Below are 24,850 nucleotides of genomic sequence, written 5' to 3'. Positions count from 1 at the left end.
GAGTAGATACAAAAATGGTGTAGGCAAAGGAAACAGTACTTGCAAAGGCCTCCAGCTGAGAGAGCAAGGCAAGACTGAGGGATTTTTTTTTTTAAGTTCCAAATTCTAGTTCTGACAGTGCCAGAGTAGTCTGTATCAGACTAACTCTCCTGGGAAAAGAAAATCATAAACTGAAAAATACAAAAAGCAACTGTTTAAAGGCACTAGAGAATGACCAAAAGAGAAAGAAACTGGAGAGGACTGAGCCCTTAAAAAATTGGAATCATACTAGGTGAGATATATATTTAATATGGCTTTTCCCCTCAGGTGCAAACCCCTATGTGTATAGTTCTGGGATAGCTAGAACTCAAGCCAAATGCTGAAGTCTTACTGGCTTGAGGTAAGTAACATGGAGTTCTGGGTTACAAGAACAGCTGGAAATTAAGGGGGGAAGATCCCCCAAAAGAGAGCCACAGAAGGTGGAGGCTGAAAATCTGGGCCTAATGCCCTCAAATCTTCAACTGACTCTAAGACAGACATACACAGGAAAGAATACAAACAGCCTGAGCAGAAAGCAAAGCTGAAAGAGCTGGATAGATATCTCATCAGCTGCCCACTGTAATGGAGACCAAGTCTGGAATCTGAATCCCATCAAGTTAAGAGAGTCTGAGTAAACACCTTGAACTTTCCATTATATCTTGGGAGTAAAGACTATATCCCAGGACTAAGAGATTTACTGTGAGATAAAGGCCACTAACAGAGACTCATCATAACAGTGTAAAACCAAGCCTCCACAAGGTCCAGGAGACCTGCCAGTAATTTAACTCCCTGCTAAAAGAAAACCCAACATTCTTCAGAGGAAGATAACAGAATCTAGTCTTTACTATGTATCAGTTACACATCTGTACAATGTCCAAAAAAATTTTTTTAAATGTCTAGACTTGTGACAAAACAAAAAATGTGACCCACAGTCAAGAGGAAAAGAAAGCAACACCACAATGGCTCAGATGTTGGAATTAGCAGACAAGGATTTTATAACTATTGTTATAAAAATGTTCAAGGATATAAAGAAAAAGATGGTGATAGCCATGGAATCTTAACAGAAAAAGGAAAACTATAAAACACATAAAAATTTCTAGAATGGAAATTTATACAACTGAAAAGTAGAATATTTGAAATGAAGAATTCACTAGATGGGCTCACCAGCATATTGGATATGATAAAGCAAAGGTCAGTGAACATGGAGACAGATCTATAGAAATTACTGAATCTGAAGAACATAAGAGAAAAAAATACTGGGAGTAAAAAACAGCCTCGGTAACCTATGAGATAATATCAAGTGGCCTAACATATACATAAATGGAGTCCCAGAAGGGTTAGTCTTGTTACCTCTTTTAGTTATAAGAGTCTGATCTTCTGTACGAAGAGGGTTGCTTTTTTCCCACTGTATGTATTTCTTCCACATATCTACCTGCTGAGCTTCTTGAGGAGTATTCTGAGGAGGCACTGAGGGAGCATTGCGGTCCAAACCTTTCATTACTGTCTCATATTCCTAGACAACAAGTATTTAGAATTCTGTGGTAAGCTGAGGAACAACTCAGATGTATGATATGGAGTTGATCTGTTTGGAATACTTTGTTCAAAACGCCTAGTTTTTCCAAATACTACTTTGTTAATATAACCTAAAAACTATTTAAGAGCAGGAATAAAGATAACAGAAGATTACCTACCCAAAAAGAGGTTCCCAGAACTGGGTGAACAGAACAGCCCTGGGCCCTCTCTGCAGGTGATCTAGGAAGTCAATCTTCAAGACAGAGGAGCTGACAGATCAACATGACTGATGATCTGGTGGCACTGTTACTGCCACCAGAGAAATGATCTGTCTTTAAAAATTTCAATAGTTCATAGTCTAGGCTATTTTCCCTAACTTCTAACAGTGTCAACGAATGGAAAGTTATGTACGCAAGACAAAACTCGGTCCCTGAGAGCTATGTCATTAGACCACAGATTATTACAGTATTCGGATATGTATGAGCGGACAGGAGGGATGGATAATAACTACTTGATCAATTCTAGGTAGAACTTTGTCTCTATGACCTCTGTTTCTATATTTTAAAAAATAATTTCTTCCAAACTGGATTTATTCTATTTTGTCCTTTAACATGTCTGTAAAGAGGTATTTTGCTTCAAATAATCATCTGCTCAGACAACATAATTAATTGTCATTAGTTAAGACTGCTAATGATTGAAAATATTAAGAGTAATACCAGATAGGGAAAGCGCCTGTGTAAATAACATACTCACAACAATCACTATAGTAAGTGTCCTGATAGAATTCCATACCTTTGCTACCCGCCTAGCATTCATGTAATCCCTACTCCGATCTTCAATCATTTTTTTAGCTAAATGAATATTGATACCCTAAGGAAAAAAAAAAAAGAAAAATGCATATTATTTGAAAATTAAGTATATTTTAAAGTTAGCATAATATAGAATATTCATTTGCTAAATTACTTTAAAGTGTTTAAGAGGTTTTTTGGTTAGTAAAATAAAGGTTTGATCACATTATATGCTTAAGGGAGGAAGGAGGATCTGCCTATTTGTTATGAGATGGCAGTAAATTTCCATATGTCAGGAATTTCTAAAGATAGGAAATGATTTGGAAAGGACCAATTATTTCACATAAAATTCTACTAATAAAGAATGATAGGGCTTCCCTGGTGGCGCAGTGGTTGAGAGTCCGCCTGCCGATGCAGGGGACACGGGTTCATGCCCCGGTCTGGGAAGATCCCACATGCCGCGGAGCGGCTGGGCCCGTGAGCCATGGCCGCTGAGCCTGCGCGTCCGGAGCCTGTGCTCCGCAATGGGAGAGGCCACAACAGTGAGAGGCCCACGTACCGCAAAAAAAAAAAAAAATGATATACAGGACTTCCCTGGTGGCGCAGTCGTAAGAATCCATCCACCTGCCAATGCAGGGCACATGGGTTCGAGCCCTGGTCTGGGAAGATCTCACATGCTGCAGAGCAACTAAGCCCGTGCACCACAACTACTGAGCCCGCGTGCCACAACTACTGAGGCCCGTGCGCCTGGTGTCCGTGCTATGCAACAAGAGGAGCCTGCGCATCACAACGAAGAGTAGCCCCCGCTCACTGCAACCAGAGAAAGCCCGTGCGCAGCAATGGAGACCAGCGCAGCCAAAAATAAATATATAAATAAAATAAATTTTAAAAAATAAAAAATAAATAAATGCAGAGGTAGCAAGGAGACATAAACATTATCATTCATGCCTAGTAGTTCTCAAAGAGTAGTCCAAAGATTCCTGTTCCCCAAGACCCTTTCAGAGGATCCATGAGATCAAAACAATACTAAGACATGATTTGCCTCTCTCACAAACATACAGTGGAGTTTTTCAGAAGCTACGTGACATTCAACAGCATAGCAGATAGAATTTAGAAGCAGATATGAAAATCTAACTGTCTTCTATTAAGCTAAATACCAAAGAGATTTGCAAAAATATGAAATAATGCCACTCTTCTCACCGAATTTTTTCTTATTTTGGAAAATACAGTTTGTTTTAATACTATTTATGTTAAAATATAAGGAGTCTACTACTGCAAACTTTAAATGAATTAATAAATATCTTGAAACTTTCTCAGTTTTAATTCCAATATGCTAAATATTCATAGGTAAAAGCCACATTAAAATTAAAAGTTCTTTGCAGTCTTTAATACTTTTTAAAATCCCAAGACCAAAATGTTTGAGAACCACTGCTCATGCCTATGAGGGAACAGTTTCAATACCCTACATAGTTCTTCCAAGTCACAGTGGATATGTGAGGAACTTCCTTTTAAAGATAGAGCTTACTTGGCATGTATGTTTACATAATGGGCTTATTAGTTCAGTTTGTTAAATCATTTGCTTATGAGACAAAGATCTTGGACCACAGCCCTACATCTCACAATTACAAGGCAATAATCACACCACTGTAACTAGGTGAAAGAGGGGCATTGCAACTCATCGTTACTACTAGAAAAGCAGTTCTAAAAAGGAACTGTTTCATAAGAGATCAGTGGCAACGTGTGTGTGTATGACTGTATGGATATGGTTTAGCACTGATTAAAAATGGTTTGGTAAGAATTATAATTCTCCCAGAGTATTCTCAAAAATAACTCAACAGTAAAATGAGACTCTCAAAACATTAGGAATGGTTCTTTCATTACAATCAATATGAAAACAAACGTATGCAGCACTGATATCCAGGAACCTGATATTAGAAAGGCTAGCCTCCACAAATCCACAGTGCATAAAAATTTAAATGGCTTGGTCATAATAATAAGTTACTGTGGCCTAATTTACCTCTTCATACTTGTTATAGTCTCTCCACAGTTGTTCAATGTTGATCATGGGATTAACACAACCTCGTTGATAAACTCTTCGAACAGCTGTTATTCTCTGATTTTCTGCATAAGATCCAACAGCTTCCCTGGCATTGGATAAGAAATGCCATCAATTATATTATAGCTAAATCAACTGTTCACACAGAAAATAAAACTATAAAAATACTTACACGCCTTTTAAGAAATTGATGTAATCCACCCAAATCTAAGAAATAAAATAAAATGTTAGAATCTTTCTTAGTAGTTTCAAATTTTTTTAATGTATGTATTAAAAAAAATTTAACTCTACCTGATAAGACATAATTTCCATTCCAATTTTATCCAGTGCAAAGTCATATGCTTGAGCCATTTTTTCTCTGAAATAAACATGTTTTTTAGAAAAATTGCATGTTATTAAAATGTATCTACAGCTAAAACATAATCATGATTTCTGATCATATGGTCAGAACAGCATTTAAACTGCTTATACAAACAAAATGTAAAGACATCTTTGCAAATATATAAACAAAATATAAAGACTAAGCTCTTTTGTGTTTAGCTTGTCAATGTCATTAATTTATGTACTTTGTTTCTTTTACCTACTATTTGTAAGCTTATCAAAGATAGAGGCCATGTTTTATTTATCTTTATATCATTTATTAATTTTTAAACTTTTTTTTTGATGTGGACCATTTTTAAAGTCCTTATTGAATTTGTTACAATATTGCTTCTGTTTTATGTTTTGGTTTTTTGGCCACGCATGTGGGATCTTAGCTCCCCAACCAGGGATCAAACCCACATCCCTGGCATCGGAAGGCAAAGTCTTAACCACTGGACCGCCAGGGAAGTCCCCTCTTTATAGCCTTTAAATTGCCTAATCTTACATGTAGAAGACTCAAATATGGAAATATCTGGTTCTTTGATTAAGAAGGTAAGTTATGTCTGAAGATCTATTAGCTCTGACATAAAATTTAGGGAGAAAGAACTTCTTCAGTGTAAGACAATAAACAATAATGAAGAAAAAAAAAAACAAAGGTAGAATTCTGGTTAAAGAAATAATCTGCCTATTTGTTATATACAAAAACAGCATTTGAGAAGGTCCATTATTTAGATTCAACAAAGATAGATAGGTGGGGGTAAGTCCTAGTGAGGAGGTCAACTATACAACAATACCATTGTCAAAGATGCCTTGGAATACTTAAGTATCATATTACAATGTAATCTGCCAGGAGTGGTGCCATGACAAGTAATAAGATGCTTTTTATTAAGTTTGTCAATAAGCCTGTCAACAAAGTGCTTTGGAGTTGCAAATGTACAGTGTTTCAATATAGAAGAGGGGCTTGGATGATTCAATTCTCCAGAATAAATCTAATGCCAGTGGCTTTCTTTGAAGCATTTTTTTCCATGGTTTACTGACTTCTCAGAGAATCCCGACTTTTCAAATCCTTAAGTTTCTTCACCCTCTGGAGTTAAGAAGTGTGAGTTTCTATGGGATTGACTGTGTGCCTGGGGATGACCTGCATTCTTAAGCTCCTGATTTAACTTACTTGTAACTTGGTAGTTTACCCTTGGTTTCTCGGACATATGAAAGATAACACTTCCATAAGTCAATGTGCAAAACCTTCATAAGGCATCTCTGAAATAGCTGTAAATACAATAAAATATTATCAGAATCCAGTTAAATAAATTTCACATGTACATAGTTAAAATGAAACATTAAAGAAACAAATTCAGCTCCTTTCATGAATTTATCCTCTTACAAATAGATGTCAAATAACAACTCCCTCTATTTTTAGATAATCAAAATCATTCTCATAATTTTGGTCAGCAGAGTCTAAGTATTTTCTTTTCCAAAATTTTATTTTATTTTTTAAAATTTATTTATTTAATTTATTTATTTTTGTGTTGGGTCTTCGTTGCTGCGTGCAGGCTTTCTCTAGTTGCAGTGAGCGGGGCTACTCTTCGTTGCCATGCGTGGGCTTCTCATTGCGGTAGCTTCTCTTGTTGCAGAGCACAGGCTCTAGGCACACAGGCTTCAGTAGTTGTGGCTCACGGGCTGTAGAGCGCAGGCTCAGTAGTTGTGGCACACAGGATTAGGTGCTCCGCAGCATGTGGGATCTTCCCGGACCAGAGCTCGAACACGTGTTCCCTTCATTGGCAGGAGGATTCTTAACCACAGTGCCACCAGGGAAGTCCCCCAAGATTTTATTATGAAGATTTTAAAGCATACAAAAGGGCTGAATAAATACAATGAACTCCTATATAATCACTAGCTAGATTCAACAATTGTTAACATTTTACTGTATTTGTCTTATGTATGTTAAGTCCTAAATTAAACTTCAGCATACATTCAAAATATTTAAGAGGACTCACCTTTTCGACCTTGTCATAATTTTTAGCTTTAATCTGCAGAGAAACAGAGAAAAATATAGAATTAACACCATTCTTTTTAGAGTACTATCACTATCTCTGAGTGTTTGATTAAGCGTGTAAATTCATTTCTACACTTTCTTATTTAATTCTGCCTTTTGAAAATAACAAATAGAAGTTTGAACCCAATATGGATAATATGCATTGTAAATATGCCTTATATAAATTAATTCTATATGGAAAAATTTTTATAAGCCCATTTATGTTGAACTTTTGTGAATTTAAAATTTTATAGAACAGTCACAAGATGAATAAAGAAATATAAACAAGGCATACTTGAATAGGGCTTTAAGTATCTAATGAAGACAAACTTAAAGCTTTATTTTCCCTGAATAGCTACTACTAGAACAATCTGAGTAGGGTAGCAAAAAAGATTTGTGAATTTTGACTACACATAAATTTTAATCACTCAATCTACTATACTCCAGGCACTGTGCTAGGCACTGGGGCTACCACAGTGAACAAAACATGCATAGTCTGCCTACGTCCTCATACAGCTTACAATATTACAGAGAAAACAAGTGTCAAGATGGGGGAACTACAGGGTGCTATGGGAGCATTTAGGAGGAGCATAAAACTCAGACTTATGGGGTTGCAAAAGATTTCCTGGAAGAAGTGAAGATGTGAAGAATGAGGTGTGAGGTCAGAATGGCTATCATCAAAAAGTCTACAAACAATAAATGCTGGAGACGATGTGGAGAAAAGGGAACCCTCCTACACTGTTGGTGGGAATGTAAATTGGTGCAGCCACTATGGAGAACAGTATGGAGGTTCCCTTAAAAATTAAAAATAAGAGCTACCATATGATCCAGCAATCCCACTCCTGAGCATGTATCTGGAAAAGACGAAAACTCTAATTTGAAAAGGTACATGCACCTTAATGTTCACAGCAGCACTATTTACAATAGTCAAGACACAGAAGCAACCCAAGTGTCTATCAAGAAACAAATGGCTTAAGAAGATGTGGTATATATATATATACAATGGTATATTACTCAGTCATAAAAAAGAATGAGATATTGCCATTTGCAGCAACATGGATGAACTTAGAGAATATACTAAGTGAAGTAAGTCAGAGAAAGACAGATATTATATATCACTTATATGTGGAATCTAAAAAATAATACAAATGAATCTATATACAAAACAGAAACAGACTCAGAGACATAGAAAACAGACTTATAATTACCAAAGGGGAAAGGGAAGGGGAGAGGGATAAATCAGGAGTATGGGATTAACAGATACAAATTACTATACATAAAATAGATAAGCAATAAGGATTTACTGTATAGCACAGGGAACTATATTCAATATCTTGTAATAACCTATTATGGAAAATAATGTGAAATGTATATATGTATACACACACACACACACACACACACTTTGCTGTATGCTTGAAACTAACACAATATTGTAAATCAATTCTATTTTAATTAAAAACAGAGTTGTTAGACTGGTAAAGAAAGGGAGGAGTTATTCCAGGCAGAAGGAGTGGCATGTGCGAAGACAAGGGTTAAATAAATACTATTAGAATTCCCTTTCTTTGAGTATTTTCATCATATGGTAGGTGGGGTTAGATATTCAATTGTGATATATCAGCAAATCTTTGTATCAGCTTGATAGGTGAATAATTTGACTGGTTAGAGAAACCTTGGCTTGTGGTCCTTTTCAATCAGTAGTATAGATAAATTTTCCGACTGCTTTCTGGCTTAAGGTGAGGCAGATCAGAACTCTGGTGAAAGGCTCTTTTTCTTCTGCTGATTACTCGCTCTTTCTCTCTGGAACTTGTAAGATTTCACCCTTGATCTTCAGAGTTCATAAACTGTAACAGGATTTGCTTAAATATAGGTCTCTGCTCTTTGAGGCAGTTTAGTCAAGGCTCTGGAGTCAAATCTCTTGGGTTCACTTTTTGACTATACACTTAACCATTTTTCCTCTTCTGAATTAGGGGGGATAGTAGTACCTATTTTGTAGGGCTGTTGTAAGGACTCAACGAGTTAATAAATGTAAAGCCCTTAGAACACTTCCCAGCAGAGTGAGAACTTAGTAATTGACATTTATTATTATTACCATGAATTCTGCCAAGGACTCAGCATGCCCTTTGAAGCTAGTAATGTCTTTCAGCTCAAGACTTTTTCCTCTTTTTTAAATTATTGCCTCTCTTCAATCTGTTCCTTTTTTTCCTTATTGAACTCCTATTATACACATTAGGTCTACTTCTTCTATCCTCAAAATCTGTTTTTACCCTTCCTTTGCCTTTTGGCTCTAAGTTTAAAAATACTTCTTCCACTAGATTCTCCAGACCACAAATTTAAGTCTCCATGTTATCATTTTCCTCCAGTTGACCTATTGCTGTAGTTGGTTCAAAAATAATGGCTTTTGGCACCAGAGGTTTTTTTGTTTTATTTTTTTAAATACTGCACTTTCAATCTCACTGCTCCTATTATTTTGTTCAAGTTATTGTCTCTCTCCTCCAGCAGCTCTATTTTGTTGGGGGCCTGTCCCAACAGCTTGTTTATATTCCTTTCTTGTTGCTGGCTCCTTAGATATGCAGTTATTTCTTCCATCTATCCCCTGAGCTCAGACTTGGCAGTCCCAGTGTTGTAGTTGACCCTTCTCTACCACGAGAGCTGTGTAGCAGGTTTAAACAGCAAGTTGGCTGTTGGTAGTCTTCTGACAAAAAAACAGAGAGAAATCTTTGCTCAAGAGTAGGGAGGACTCAGCCTGCCAGTTCGGCTCCTTTTTGGTTTCCTGGAGGCCAGGCTGATGTCAACAGTCCTCTGGGGCAGAAAGACAGTGGAAGGGTGCCAAGTATTTCTGAGTCAGTTTCTTATTCCTTGTCCTAGGTGCTCCACCAGCCCTGTTCTTCGAGACTGCAATAGAATCTGAGGTTTCCTTGCATCCAGGTGCTTGGCTCAGTAAATAGTTGAGTTGAGAGTAGGAGTGAAGTAAGACAAATTCAAGTCACCAGATTCCCAAGTGTAGATGACAGATTATATACAGTTCTTACAATTGGCCAGGAAAACTGAAACTATTCTTTGGGAAAATTGGTAAAGAATATGAATAGGCAATTCCCAGAAAAGAAAATGTAAATGGTTAAAAATAATAAGTGTTAAAAATAACACTGTTGGTGGGAATGTAAACTTGTGTAACCGCTGTAGAAAACAGTATGGAGTTTTCTCAAAAAACTAAAAATAGAATCATCATATGACTCAGAAATTCCACTCCTGGAGAAAACTAAAAACACTAATTTGAAAATATACATGCACCCCAATGTTCATAGCAGCATTATTTATAATTGCCAAGATATGTATGCAACCTAAGTGTCCATCAACAGAATGGATAAAGAAGATGTGGTAAATATATACAATGGAATACCATTCAGTCATGAAAAGGAACAAAATTTTGCCATTTACAGCAACATGGATGGAATTGGAGGGCATTATACTAAGTGAAATAAGACAGAGAAAGACAAATACTGTATGATATCACTTACATGCGGAATCTAAAAAATACAACAAACCAGTGAATATAACAAAAAAGAAGCAGACTCACAGATATAGAGAACAAACTAGTGGTTACCAGTGAGGAGAGGGAAGAGGGGGAGGGGCAATATAGGGGTAGGGGATTAAGAGGTACAAACTATTAGGTACAAAATAAGCTACAAGGATATAGTTACAACATGGGGAATATAGCCAATATTTTATAATAATTATAAATGGAGTATAATCTTAAAAATTGTGAATCACTATATTGTACACCTGTAACTTATATAACATTGTAAGCAACTATACTTCAATAAAAATAAAAATAAATGCCTTTATTTAAAGCCCATTATATATATATATATATATATATACACACACACACACAATTTTGCAAAGATTACTAGAACTTGCTCACATCTTATCTATTACATTAAAAGCAATGTCATGTAAGTTTAAATAACAGGGGTCTTAAAAAATTATCTTTAGGGAATTCCCTGGTGGTCCAGTCATTAGGACTCCGCTTCCACTGCAGGGGGCGTGGGTTCCATCCCTGGTCAGGGAACTAAGATCCCTCAGGGCGCATGGTGTGGCCAAAAACAAACAAACAAAAAATTATCTTTAGTCTTTTGTTCTCTAACTTGCAAACAATCATCTCAGGTGATTGTTAAAAATGTAGATTTCTGGTTTTTTTAAACAGGAATCCTAAGTTATCCTAATGCGAAAAAGTTTTTAAGTGGTTGGAAATATACCAAAAAATGAAAAATTTATGTTAGTGTGATGGAATAATTGTTTTTTCCAAAGCTTCTAATAACACGGTATATTATTTTTGTAATTAAAAAAATCATTCCAAGAAAAAATTTAGGATAATTTTAATATTTATCCTTCGATATATCTATTCATCATCAAAATTTGCCATACAACTGCAATATTACTTTTTTGACTAATCATTTGAATTTTACCAAAATATGAAAAGTTGTGGTGGAGAAAAAGGACTAAATTTAAAAAAATTGTCAGCTGGGAATTCCCTGGCAGTCCAGTGGTTAGGACCCCTTGTTCTCACTGGGTTTGATCCTTGGTCAGGGAACTAGGGTCCCACCAGCCACGTGGCCAGGCCAAAAAAATAGGAAAAAATAAAAAATAAAATTGTCAACTTCTTAAATTTTCATTTTATAAAGGGGGAAGATAGTTGGAATTCTAGCAAGATTAATTAAACTTTAAATTTAATTAAATTCAAATGAGTGGTTATTTGGGGGAGAGTGAAAACAAGTATAACACTGAACAAACACAGATCTGTTCCTAACTTTTGAACACTTCCTATTTCTAGTTGTTTGTTAACTTCCACAATTACTTCCCAGGCATTAACTAAACATTGTCTTTTGAAACTAAAACTATCCTCTGGGCAGTTATTGGAACTAATGATCGTTTACAGTAGATTATTTAATTTTTAAAAGTAAACGTCAGAAAAGTCTAAAAAATCCTTCATTTAACTGTGGTAATGTTCATTTATAACACAGTTTAGATTAGCTATACCTTTTACCTGGAACATTTTTATATGAAGATCTAAAGAAGCCACAATATTTCACTGCTCAAAAATAAGATTTTCATAACTGATGTTAAGAACATATTTTAATATTTCATTGAACAATTTATAAAATGTCAGTATAAATGTCTATAAAGCTAGCATTTTTCTTATCAGAGAAATAAACCTCTATATGTCAACAGCATTTTGGCTGATTTCCTCAAATTCATTTTTTTTTATGATATAGCTTGGGGAAAAACACCCCACCAAATCCCATAACATCAGAACTTTTTAATGTTATTTTTTAAATTATCAAGTATAAGAATAATTAATAAGCAACTGTATAATTTATTTTGAATGGTTCAAAAACACATTTGACAAGTGAACCCAACTGGCAAGATGACTCTAGAGAGGAAAGTAAATTAGCAAACCAATCTAAAGAAAAAGTAAGTCTCTATATATTTTGTTTAGGTTTTCATATAATAACCATTTGGGGCAAGTCCATACTTGTGTTTTAAGACACTACTGGTCCACACAGCAGAGGCAGAGCTAGGCCCCATCTCAAGTGAGTTAACATGGCAGTTGCTTAGGACAAATGTGATGAATAACTGAATTAATCATAAACCCACATTCTTAATTTGTCCCCTACATCTTTTCTACTCTAAAGCACAGCACATGCGCTTTCGTGGAATTTAGGACAACCAATTTAAATTAAGTTTGAGCTGCAGAAGCTGCCTGATTCTGCTTCTCTTATTATCCAAAAAGCTCAGCTCCAATCCTGAAACCTGAAAGCAAATGGAATCCTAAATACAAACCCCATCTTCCATTAATTTACTCTTTTTCACTACTCTTTTCTGTTTTCAATCCGCTATGCCTTGGAAATAATGTCTTAGAAAATTACAAAATGTAAGCAGATTTAACGAACTTGGGAAACATTGAGGAATGAACTCTAAGATCAAACAACAGATTTTTAAGTTGCCAGAGAAGCTGCAGACCATTTTCCTTTCCACACAGTCCCAATTTTAAAGTAAGGATATCAGGAAAGGAGTTATCTGCCAGTAAATTCATTTTTATTCAACAAATAATTGTGTGCCTATGTGGCAGGCTCTTTTCTATCTCTAGAGATACAGTGGTGGATTAAACTAAGTTTTATAGTTCATGGAGTTATATTTTAGTGAGGGAGTCAGATAAATAAACTAGGTAGTTTAAAATGTTTGCTTACCTGTGTTTCCTAATTTTTCCTATAATATACTGTACTATTTCCATAATTTTCCTATTAAATGTAGTTACAAATGTATGCCTACATACACATACACGGATTTACATTTAACAGATTGGCCAAAACCACGTTGTTCTCCCATAAATTTCCAGTTCCTCAAGGTACTTAAAATGTGCACAGAAATAACATTTGTTAAATATAAGTGTAAAGTATAGACCACTTATAGTCTCAGTATGATTGACATTAAAATGTGCTAAGCAAAAATATGATTACCTTCAGTTTTGGATTAAATTTATGTTCATTTTGATTCTTTGTACTAACCAAATTAGGTATTAATTAATCTTCCACTTTTCTGAACCAACTAAAAAGTATTTGTAGCATGTTTAGGATTTACCAAGTAGATATGGGAATATGGACCTGAACTCTATTAAAGAGCTTATAATCTAGTTAGAATCATAAAATTATTGGAAAGAACACAGGACTAAATTTAAATTATTTTCTACTTGTGCCATGTCTTATAAAATCCAGAGGAATAGGTGTTCCATGCAAATTAGAGTTACCAAGGAAAAGTTTTATTGTTCAGATGGAATCCTGGCCATTAATGAGAAAAAGTTTCTGTAAATCCGTGAAATAACACGAGTTTCTGTAGAATAGTGAAAACATTCACACAAGAAAGAATAGGTGTTAGGAAAATAGGTTGGCTAATTGTGGTGGAGGTCCATTACAGGGGGCCTAAAAAGCCAAGCAGAGTTTAAATCTGATACACAAAAATTGGCTATCACACAATAAGGAAAGTACAGAAACTATGGCTCATCTGTGCGTGGGCGGGGGCGGTTTGAGGGGGTAAAGGTAGGAAAGAAGACAGAGGTGGCTTTCAGTGCCATGGAATGAGGCAAGCAGCCACTAGCTGAGAGAATAGCTAAGAGGCAGTTGCTATCATCCTTAAGTGGGATAACAGTGTCCTGGGCTTGGGAGAGGGAGAACAGGGAGAGCAAAACAGTAATATAGAGTGAAAAACAATAGAGTAATTTTTTCATGGGAACGAAAATGGAAAATGTTATAGTAGTTGCTGTATAATAAAGTTTACTTTTTATTACATTTGCGATGACCATAAATAATTCAGGCAGAAACTGTTTACAGTTAGGAGATAAGGTATTGGTTTTCAAATAAGACAGTGGGATTAAAGATGTATATTTGAGTCACTTGTTTAAAAAAAATTTATATATACCTAGAGCATGTAATACCTAAGGCATTAAGTATATTCTCTGAAGAAGAGAATATACAGACAAGCAAAGATTAATTTCTCAAAAATTATCCATTATTCAGGCAGAGAAAAGGAAAAGAACTCCAAAGAGTACTTGAGAGAAGAGAAAAAGGATAAAAATCACATCAGAGAAGTCAAAGGAGACCATTGTAAGAAAAGGACGTGGTGGATGGTGGGATATGCCACAGGTCAAAAGAAATTCTGGGTATAGGAAAGATCCATGGATCTGAAAATAAGAAAATTATTGCTTATCTATTACAAATTTAAATTTAAAAGCTGAAACAATTCAATTTCTTAGAAGTTGAAATCAATGATGAAATACTGCTAATACCAACAGCATTTATTAAATGCTTAAAGTATGTAAGCACTACTCTAAGAGTTTATATGTATTAACTCATTCAATCCTTAGAACAACACTCAAGTAAAGTACTATTATTATTTACTACTTAAAGATGACAAAACTGAGGAAGGTTTAGTAAGTTGCCCAATATTGCACAACTGAGCTCTTAGCTATTACACTACATTGCTCTTTAGCAAGATATAGGTATGAGGATGTTCACTGAAAGAGTACTTGTGGTAGAGAAAAGTCTGGAAACTTAAAAGACCAAAGGCAGACTGACTAAATAAATTATGCTTTGTCTAAACAATGGAATGGATTATGCATATATATCTAAAACTTTAAACATAATGATGTATATTTATAATACTGAATGGAAATATGTCCACAATATATTTTTAAAAGGAAGTGGAATTTTAAAAATGGGCACACATTTGGTATGTTTATCCAATCTACTTATCCTCCTCATCCCACCCCCTCTGTGTCTCTATCTAGAGTGCAAGAGACATAAACTCAGGAGAAATGCACGCAAAACTGTTAGCCAAAACTGTTATCACTGTGAGAATAGAGAATTTTTCTGTCTCAGTTATTTCTGTGACAGATTTTATTTCTATAACACAATTTCACAGCAGCAAAGAGAACTGGGTTTTTGTTTTTTTAAAAGAAAAGAAAGAAAATCATAGCTGACTTGGGTCAGTAAATTCCTCTTCTGAATAATTCGTTGGTATTTTTCTCTGGTTATAAACATCTCCATTTAAAACTCATTCTTAAATGCTCTCAAATCCTCAGCCAGGCCTACCAAGCTGAAAAAGTTATTAAGTAATTGCTAGCAAATCAGGCAAAATTAATTTCAACCAAGAATGTCAAAGGTAAAATTTTGACCTAAATTTGATTTTGTCCCAATTTATAGGGCATCTGTCAACAATCCTCACTTGACATTTATAGACTCAGCCTATTTCACTTAATGTCTAAACTCTTTGCTCCCAGTAAACACACTTTGTAAACACCAGGCCAAATCATTACTTTTCAAAAATAATCTGCAAGCTCTGAATAAGAAAAACAGAGCAGGATATTTCACTTTTTGAGAAGTGAGTAGTTTGATCTAAAGTATCAAAACATCATTCATCTTCATGGCTCCATTGGTTTTGCTACTCTAGCCCCCCTACACCACCTCCCCCATGCGACCTCAACATTGATGTATGACATAGATTTTCTTTCTAAATGGTAAACTAAAATTGAGAATGAGAAATGTGTACAATTGTTTGAGATCCTTGAGCTACCAGAAATGTCAGAGAACCAAGTTTATTAGCCACTGATCTCGAAAATGGAATCAGTTCTGTACTGCACAACGAGGGAAGTGCTCGAGTAGGTGTGCTGATTCACTTCCCTCAAAAGCCTAATATCAGTTTATTTCTTTCACATCCATTTATAGTCTTCTCTAGCCTGCTACCTTAATTTTTAGCTTTTATGAATTTTTCTCTTAACAAAATAAAAATCCTTCCAGGCAAACTTAAAATATTATTCAATAGTATAATTTCTCTAAGATTACTACGTGAACTTTATACATTGCCTTAGAAAGTATCTCACTCTACTCTCATTTTGCGGAGTTAATCTCCCATTAGTATAGTCACACAACTTTTTAACATGTGGTGAAAATTTTTAGAGTAGAAAACCATTTACGATTCTTTCATCTTTCACAATACTTCTCACTGCATACATATTGAGAATTGCTATTTTTAAAAAGTTAACAATTGAATTATCATTGCGCAAAAGCCTCATTTTAATCACTCCTCTGATCATTCTAGTTTCATAAATCAAGATAATCTCTGTCCCATTTTGATAGATTCCTATCAGAATATCAATTTGCTTGCCTAATTTTCAGTGGCATCAACCGGCATAAGTTTTTCTATGCATTTCTTTGTTACCAATTCTGTGTACACTTTAATACTGCTGAATCAACATGTATACTAGATACATAGTATCATGGGTAATGCTTCATCTCTAGTTTTTCTTAAAATCACTTTTCAAGAACAGGATTAAACTTCTACAATGAAGTGGATATAAATCCAGTGGATTATATTTCTCTACTTTTTGAGCAACTTGCCTACTCTTCCAGTATTTCCCTATCAACATAGACTTATGAATGATGATTTCTTCATTCTATGAAAATTACACTACATTCATTCCTGAGACTAAAATATTATGGTTTTTTCAATGTTGCTTTTCAAATACTCTTAATTTTATTTTATTTATTTATTTATTTATTTATTTTTAATTTTGGCTGCGCCAGGTCTTAGTTGCAGCATGCATGTGGGACCTAGTTCTCTGACCAGGGATCGAACCCCAGTCCCCTGCATTGGGAGCATGGAGTCTTACCCACTGGACCACCAGAAGTCCAACACTCTTAATTTTAGTTCAGAAATTATAATTACATTCTGTAACTCTGCCTTTGATGCCCTTTTTATTTTATACAAGAAATTAAAACCTACACCTGTATTTTATGATCCAATTCCAGTTTTCTCAATCTTCTAAGCATAGTTTATTTCTATTTTGTTAACGAAATAACCTAATTTCAGGTTCCCTTTAAAAAAAATATTAAATAATCTCCTAATCATCTTTCCCACCAAAATTGTATATTTATTTAATCTTTTTTCTCTCTACTCTTGTGCAAACTATACATTGGCCATTTTTACTGAAATTCTGAAGGGATTAAAAAATATCATGACCTGAAATTTTTGAAAGATGATGTCAGCAACCTTTGATAGTGAAATATCAAGTCTAAAAGATAAATGTAAAGAAGTTATAAATGTATAAAGATATTTAAGTAAAATTGTATTTACGTTAGTTTCTCATAAAGCAAAAACTGGAAACTATATGAACGCACAACAATAAAGGACTGGTTAAAAAGCATATATCTAGGGCTTCCCTGGTGGTGCAGTGGTTAAGAATCTGCCTGCCAGTGCAGGCGACATGGGTTAAATCCCTGGTCTGGGAAGATCCCACATGATGCGGAGCAGCTAAGCCCGTGCGCCACAACTACTGAGCCTGCGCTCTAGAGCCGGCGTGCCACAACTACTGAAGCCCACGTGCCTAGAGCCCGTGCTCCGTAACAAGAGAAGCCACCGCAAGGAGAAGCCCACGCACTGCAACAAAGGGTAGCCCCATCTCCCCGCAACTAGAGAAAGCCCACGCACAGCAAAGAAGACAGAGCACAGCCAAAAAAAACAAAACATGTATCTAAAATGAACTACTTTGGCATATTTAAAAGTGATTTTGTATAATAAACAACACAAAAGTATGCTATCATGTAAAAAACTTAAGTTACAAAAAAATTTTAAGATTTTGTAGATAGCTACATCTAGAAAGGCTAAGTGGTGAAGGTGGGAATACGGATGTTTCTTCTCTTTATGCTTACATTTTTCTAATTTTTCTGCAATAAACATATATTACTCTTTCAAATAATATTTTCCTTTATCAATGCAAATGTAAAAATGTAAAACTTGTAAGTTTTATAGAAACTCATTATAAGTTCTGTAATTCTTGTTAAAACATAACTATAAAAACCTCACTTCAGTAAAAAGATTTAAAAAGAATGCTAAGAATTATACTGTCATACAATTCACAATGAAATAACAATGGATAGGGACTGATTAAAACTCTAATATGTACTTTGAAAACAGATTTCACATGGTTTAGATAATTCCATGCAAACATCCAAATCAATTTTATTTTTCATTAATTCTTTTGAATGAAAACATGGTTTTCATTTCCCATGTAACACTGCTTTAAATACCTACTTAAAAGATGAGAAGTTGGAATTTTGGAAGTGGAAGTTTAAATAGGTAGACATAGCTAACAAATTATCTTCATGAAAAGCAAAGAAAAAATTCAGGTAAAAAATATTAAACTCCAGAAGAATCAGTAAGACTGAGACATGAATCTTCTTCCTCTATGGTAGACATGCTCCAAAACTGAAACTTTGGCTCTATTTTAATGGGTTAAGTCCTACTTTGAAATGTTAAGTACTACCTCCAGAATGTTTATTAAATAATCTAATAGACACTTAAATTTTAAAACTTTTTTCCTAACTTTGTAAGTTCCTAAGTACATTTATTTAAAGGCTTATCAAGAAAGCATGCACTATGTTCTCTGGAATTTGTTTTATATAGTTTGAAATGTTTGGTTTATATTTCACATTTTATCTCCTCCAGATATACGTTTGTGATGACATTTTCCAAAGTGGTATCACCTAAAGTAAAGAATTAAGTCCAAATTCTATATAGAATACTGCCATTAAGGTTTCAGTAGACAAGATTGCAATAAAGATTATATTGGAATTCCCTCCTTGTGCTGTGACAGAAATGCAAAGAAAGTTGAAGGGGAAAAAAACCTGAAGAGCAAGCTCTGGATCAAGATGATGTTACTTTAGCCGGTAAATGAAGTCTGGAGGAAGGCTCCTATAATCTAGTAAACACATGCCCACTCTTTTTTTTTTTTTTTTTGCGGTACGCGGGCCTCTCACTGTTGTGGCCTCTCCCATTGCGGAGCACAGGCTCCGGATGCGCAGGCTCAGCGCCATGGCTCACGGGTCCAGCCGCTCTGCGGCATGTGGGATCTTCCCGGACCGGGACACGGACCCCTGTCCCCTGCATCAGCAGGCGGACTCTCAACCACTGCACCACCAGGGAAGCCCCATGCCCGAATCTTAATAATGGATCCTAATATAGAGGTCTGATTTTGTCCAGGCTTTGTGTAACAGGTTAGTGGGGATGTCAGATTATCGAAAGCTGTGACATGTAAAAAATAACAGGAAAATAAAAAATTTCCTAATACTGCTTCTCAAAGAAGTCGAGCTCCTAACAGCCCTTTCCCAATCACTCCCTAAACCTAAGGGAAGACAGGACAGGGACAAGACCATTGCTCTATCCTCCTCCCCACATTCCCTCATCATCTCACAATATGCACACAATACTCTAAGGATGGACTTTCAAATTGCTACAATTGAGATACATTGCTGGATAGGAGGGCATAAATGTTCAAAAACCAGATTTTATGAAGTATTTACCTGACCACTGAGAAAACTAGTTTAAAAATATTTAATGTTAAATAAGTAGTACAAATATAATCCTTACACATAAGACTCACTTCAAAGGGAGCTATCATTCTTGAAAGATGGCTTCATGATTTTGATGCCTACTGTTTTCAGTGACACTGAATAGCTCAAGAAAATCTGTACTGTTAATCAAGATTTTCCTTAAAAATTATAGGCAAATCAACTTAAGGGAAAAAATATATAACTAGCAACAGAAATATACACTTATAAAATCTACTTAAAACTATTATTATTACATATGGGTATTCAAGTCTCCTCATATCTTTCTAATGCTGAGTTGCAAGAATATAAAAAGTTCAAGACATGTATGAGAAAAATAATTTGCAAACGTAATACTTAAGTGGGAAATTATAGAACTATAATTTATATAGTTCTATTTCATATAGAACTATATGAAAATCTAAGCACAAAACATCTGAAAGAAAATTACTTAAAGCAAGTCATGAACACCAAAGTAACAAATGAAAGTATTGGTCTTTCACCTCAGAGAGCATATTTATCATTCCTTCCAGTATGATACTGAGAAAAACAACATAAACAATAAAGATAACATACTATTTAAATGTTATATCAAAATTACCTGAACTTATAAATAGCAAATCATGCTAAAGTTAAGTTTCCCTTAAGTCCCCTAACGTATAAGTTCCTGCAAATAAGAAAAAACAAAACAGAAAAATGGAGTAAGAAGATCAAGTCTCAGAAAAAGAAATCTAAAGGGACTTTAAATGTATAAAAACAGGTTTAATCTCATACATAAGAGAAATGTAAGTCACAGCCATACTGATATTATAATTGTTTAACTATGAACACTGGCAAAAATTTTAAAGTATAATAATATACTGAATTAACAAGTTGTGAGGAAGTGTACTTTCAATATCAAGGATTATTAATGGGATTTCAAATTATTACCTCTGTGGAAGGCAATTTGGTTAAAAAAAAATCCCTCATACTCTTTGATCCAGCAATTCCTCATCTAGGAATAACCTAGATATATTTACAGATGGAAATGACATGTACACATATATTCAATGCAGTAATGTTTGTAATAAAACAAGTTTGGGAGGAACCTAAATGTCCTTCAGCAGAAGACAGATTAAACAAAATAAGGAATAAGTACTTGTAAAAAAAAATACACACTCTCTAAAATTTACTTTGTTAAGCAAAAAAGAAAAAAAGCAAGGTGTAAAACAAAACCTAAGAGGCAACTGTTCATGTAAAAGGAGAGGAAAAAAATAAGCTGAACATTTTTCACTGGGGAAGGGAATTGGGACGGATAGATGAAAAACTTTTCCCTGTAGGTCCCTTTCATATCTTGGGTTTTTGAACCATATTTTAAAATACACAAATATGTATTCTAAAACTCTTTAGATAATATATAACCTTTTGGGGCTTCTCTCATGTTTAAATATATTTCTGTATTTAACCATCAATTCTTAAAAAAATTCCAAATACTCTAAAAATGTATACAAGTAACAACATGTATTATGCATACAGATATTAAGATGTATAATATTGTTAAACTATTTAACTCACAGTATTTTTTAAGGCAAAGGATTTTTGCAGCATCTAAATACCTAGTAGAATTTAAGCATTTGTAAAAGGAACAATCAACCATAACACAAACTGATAAAACAAAGTACAGAAGTACTACCATAAAATTTTAACTTACTTAGATAATTTTCAAACCTAAAAATGGATGTTAACTAATGGAACAAGACATTGATGTCACTCAAGATTACTTAAAATGTTTTAAAAGTATTTATAACATTTAATAATAAGATTATTAAAGTAATATAGATGGGTAAAAATCTGAAAGTCAACATTTACTTTAACAAACTGTTGCATTCTGGGAAGACTGGACAGCTACATGTAAAAGAATGAAATTAGAACACTCCCTAACACCATACACAAAAATAAACTCAAAATGGATTAGAGACTTAAATGTAAGACCGGACACTATAAAATTCTTAGAGGAGAACATAGGAAGAACACTCTTTGACAGAAATCACAGCAAGATCTTTTTTGATCCACCTCCTACAGTAATGGAAATAAAAACAAAAATAAACAAATGGGACCTAATGAAACTTCAAAGCTTTTGCACAGCAAAGGAAACCATAAACAAGACCAAAAGACAACCCTCAGAATGGGAGAAAATAGTTGCAAACGAATCAATGGACAAAGGATTAATCTCCAAAATATATAAACAGCTCATGCAGCTCAATATTAAAAAAACAAACAACCCAATCCAAAAGTGGGCAAAAGACCTAAATAGATATTTCTCCAAAGAAGACATACAGATGGCCAAGAAGCACATGAAAAGCTGCTCAACATCACTAATTATTAGAGAAATGCAAATCAAAACTACAGTGAGGTATCACCTCACACCAGTTAGAATGGGCATCATCAGAAAATCTACAAACAACAAATGCTGGAGAGGGTGTGGAGAAAAGGGAACCCTCTTGCACTGTTGGTGGGAATGTAAATTGATACAGCCACTATGGAGAACAGTAGGGAGGTTCCTTAAAAAACTAAAAATAGAATTACCATATGACACAGAAATCCCACTACTGGGTATATACCCTGAGAAAACCATAATTCAAAAAGACATATGCACCCCAGTGTTCACTACAGCACTATTAACAATAGCCAGGTCATGGAAGCACCCTAAATGCCCATCGACAGACGAATGGATAAAGATGTGGTACATATATACAATGGAATATTACTTAGCCATAAAAAGGAACGAAATTGGGTCATTTGTAGAGACGTGGATGGATCTAGAGACTGTCATACAGAGTGAAGTAAGTCAGAAAGAGAAAAACAAATATCGTATATTAATGCATATATGTGGAACCTAGAAAAATGGTACAGATGAACCGGTTTGCAGGGCAGAAATTGAGACACAGGTGTAGAGAACAAACATATGGACATCAAGGGGGAAAATGGCAGGGGGGTGGGGGTGGGGGTGTGATGAATTGGGCGATTGGGATTGACATGTATACACTGATGTGTATAAAACTGATGACTAATAAGGACCTGCTGTATAAAAAAATAAAATTAAATTAAAAATACAAAAGAACTGTTGCATGCCACAATCTTTATAAACTTCTGGCACTAAACCAATCAAATAAGATTTACCAACTTATAAATAAAAATAAAATTCATAATCATTTTCCTCAAAAAAATGAAGGTAAAAATATAACATGAATTACAATTCTAACAAAAGTCCTTTCATCTATGAGAACTTTCATTAGAAAAGAATGACTTTGGAGGGAGAATCTTATTAAGAAAAATATTGAGTAATCCAGTGGATACTACCAAAACAAGAATATTCTTTATATACATACATATATATATATATATATATATATATATATATAATTTCTTTTAGTTTGAGGAAGTTATATACTATAATGGGAAATGTCAAAAAATATATGTGGCTTCTTGCCTTCCAAGATGGCCCACACTCTGTGGAGTGTGTTTCTCTAAATAAACCCACTTCTTACCTATCAAAAAAAATACATATTTAACTTTGACAATGTTATTTTATTGACCTCGCCTATAATGTCTTTCTTCACCCCCATAAAGATTTTTCTCCTGTGTATAGAACTTTTGACAGGTTTGTTTAAGTAAACTGAAGAGGCAATTCCATTGTCTTCTGGCTTCTACTGTTGCCCTTGGGAAGTTGTCAACCTAACTGCCGTATGTTTGAAGACCATTTGTCCTTTTGTTTCCAGCTGCTTTTGAGATGGGTTTGGTTCTCATTGTTTTTCTGTAGTTTCATTGTGTCTACATGGGAATTTTTCTTTTTTAAATCCTGTTTGGGATTCATTAAGCATCCTGAATCTGCTGAATTCTTTTAATCACCCTAAAAAAATTCTTAGAATTTATCTCTTCAAATTGTGCTTCTGCCCAATCTCTCTCCTCTACTTCTGGAACTTCAGTTAAGACACATTTTCACTCTACCCTTTGTGGCCTTAATCCTTTCATATTTCCTATGTCATTGTTTCTTTAAACTCCAATCTGGATTTCTTCAATTCTCCAATTCTCTCTTCACCTGTGTCTAATCTGTTATTAACCTAATTCCATCTTAATTCTAGTCTTTGAAGTCTTTGCAGATCTGTTTCTGCTGTATCAGTTTTTTTTTTACCTGATTAGTTTTTAACAAGCAAACTCCTTTTCCTTGGAAAAATATTCGTGGATATTTTTCTGTGGCTTAGGATGAAGGTGCATTCCTCCAGAAAAAGTCTGAGAAAGATTATCAGGCACCTAGTAGCATAATTCAGGTTGAGGCCACCTTACATGCATGGTTCAAAAATTGTTTGAACCACCCAAGTGATGTTTATTTGGAACACAAATCCATGCAAGTGCCAACTTGTTGAAACATCCCAGGACTTCCCCATTCTGCTCTGCTCAGGACCACACCAGCTTTCCTCAGTCTTCTAGGGTTAATAAGGCAGCACAGATTTATTTCTGGTTCACTGTCATCCTGAGTATTACCTACACACAGCTTTAGAGGAAGAGGGTGTCCTGTTAGGCAAGCCTTGGGCTTTGACTTTTGCTACATGAACTCCTATAAGCATTTGAAATTGAAGCTCAAGTTCTCCCAGTTTGACAAAGGCTCTCAGGGTAAAAACAGTTTAGGAACTCAGCTTATCTCCCAGCATTCCTATTTTTGTTTGTGTGTGTGTTTGTTTTCCAGTTAGGTTTTGGCTTGGTAATTCTTTACTACACTGTCAGTTCTTCAAGATGTTTTAAAATTCTGCCCAGCAGCCCTTGTTTTCAGTGAGACCATTTATCTGAGTAAACAAGCTCACCATATCACCCAAATCTTCTTCAATATATTTTATTAACATCTGGCTTCAAAAAAATTAGGAAAAAATTCTGTATGCAAACTATCTTGAAAAGCAACTAAAAACTTAAAAATCCAATGTTATTTGAAACACTAAATTTCAAAGGTTAAGAAAATTACAGGGGCTTCCCTGGTGGTGCAGTGGTTGAGTCCGCCTGCCGATGCAGGGGACATGGGTTCGTGCCCCGGTCCGGGAGGATCCCACATGCCGCGGAGCGGCTAGGCCCGTGAGCCATGGCCGCTGGGCCTGTGCATCCGGAGCCTGTGCTC

The 24,850-nt window shown here is 34.9% G+C and overlaps 1 protein-coding gene across 1 annotated transcript in view; it reads right to left on the bottom strand.

Moving 5' to 3' along the window:
- CSTF3 (cleavage stimulation factor subunit 3) overlaps window positions 1-24,850 on the bottom strand; it is a 72,087-nt gene that overhangs the window by 16,358 nt on the left and 30,879 nt on the right. Inside the window, exons 4-10 of the mRNA XM_082627289.1 lie at window positions 6,729-6,761; window positions 5,903-6,000; window positions 4,666-4,732; window positions 4,547-4,581; window positions 4,336-4,462; window positions 2,323-2,400; window positions 1,369-1,531 (exon numbers count right to left, since the gene is read on the bottom strand). Of these exons, the coding sequence (XP_082483415.1) occupies window positions 1,369-1,531; window positions 2,323-2,400; window positions 4,336-4,462; window positions 4,547-4,581; window positions 4,666-4,732; window positions 5,903-6,000; window positions 6,729-6,761 (601 nt within the window). The remainder of the gene's footprint in view (window positions 1-1,368; window positions 1,532-2,322; window positions 2,401-4,335; window positions 4,463-4,546; window positions 4,582-4,665; window positions 4,733-5,902; window positions 6,001-6,728; window positions 6,762-24,850) is intronic.

Source organism: Mesoplodon mirus (genome assembly GCF_964341445.2).
Source record: "Mesoplodon mirus genome assembly, chromosome: 7".
NCBI classification, from domain to species: domain Eukaryota; kingdom Metazoa; phylum Chordata; class Mammalia; order Artiodactyla; family Ziphiidae; genus Mesoplodon; species Mesoplodon mirus.
This window is presented reverse-complemented; position numbering and strand designations above follow the sequence as displayed.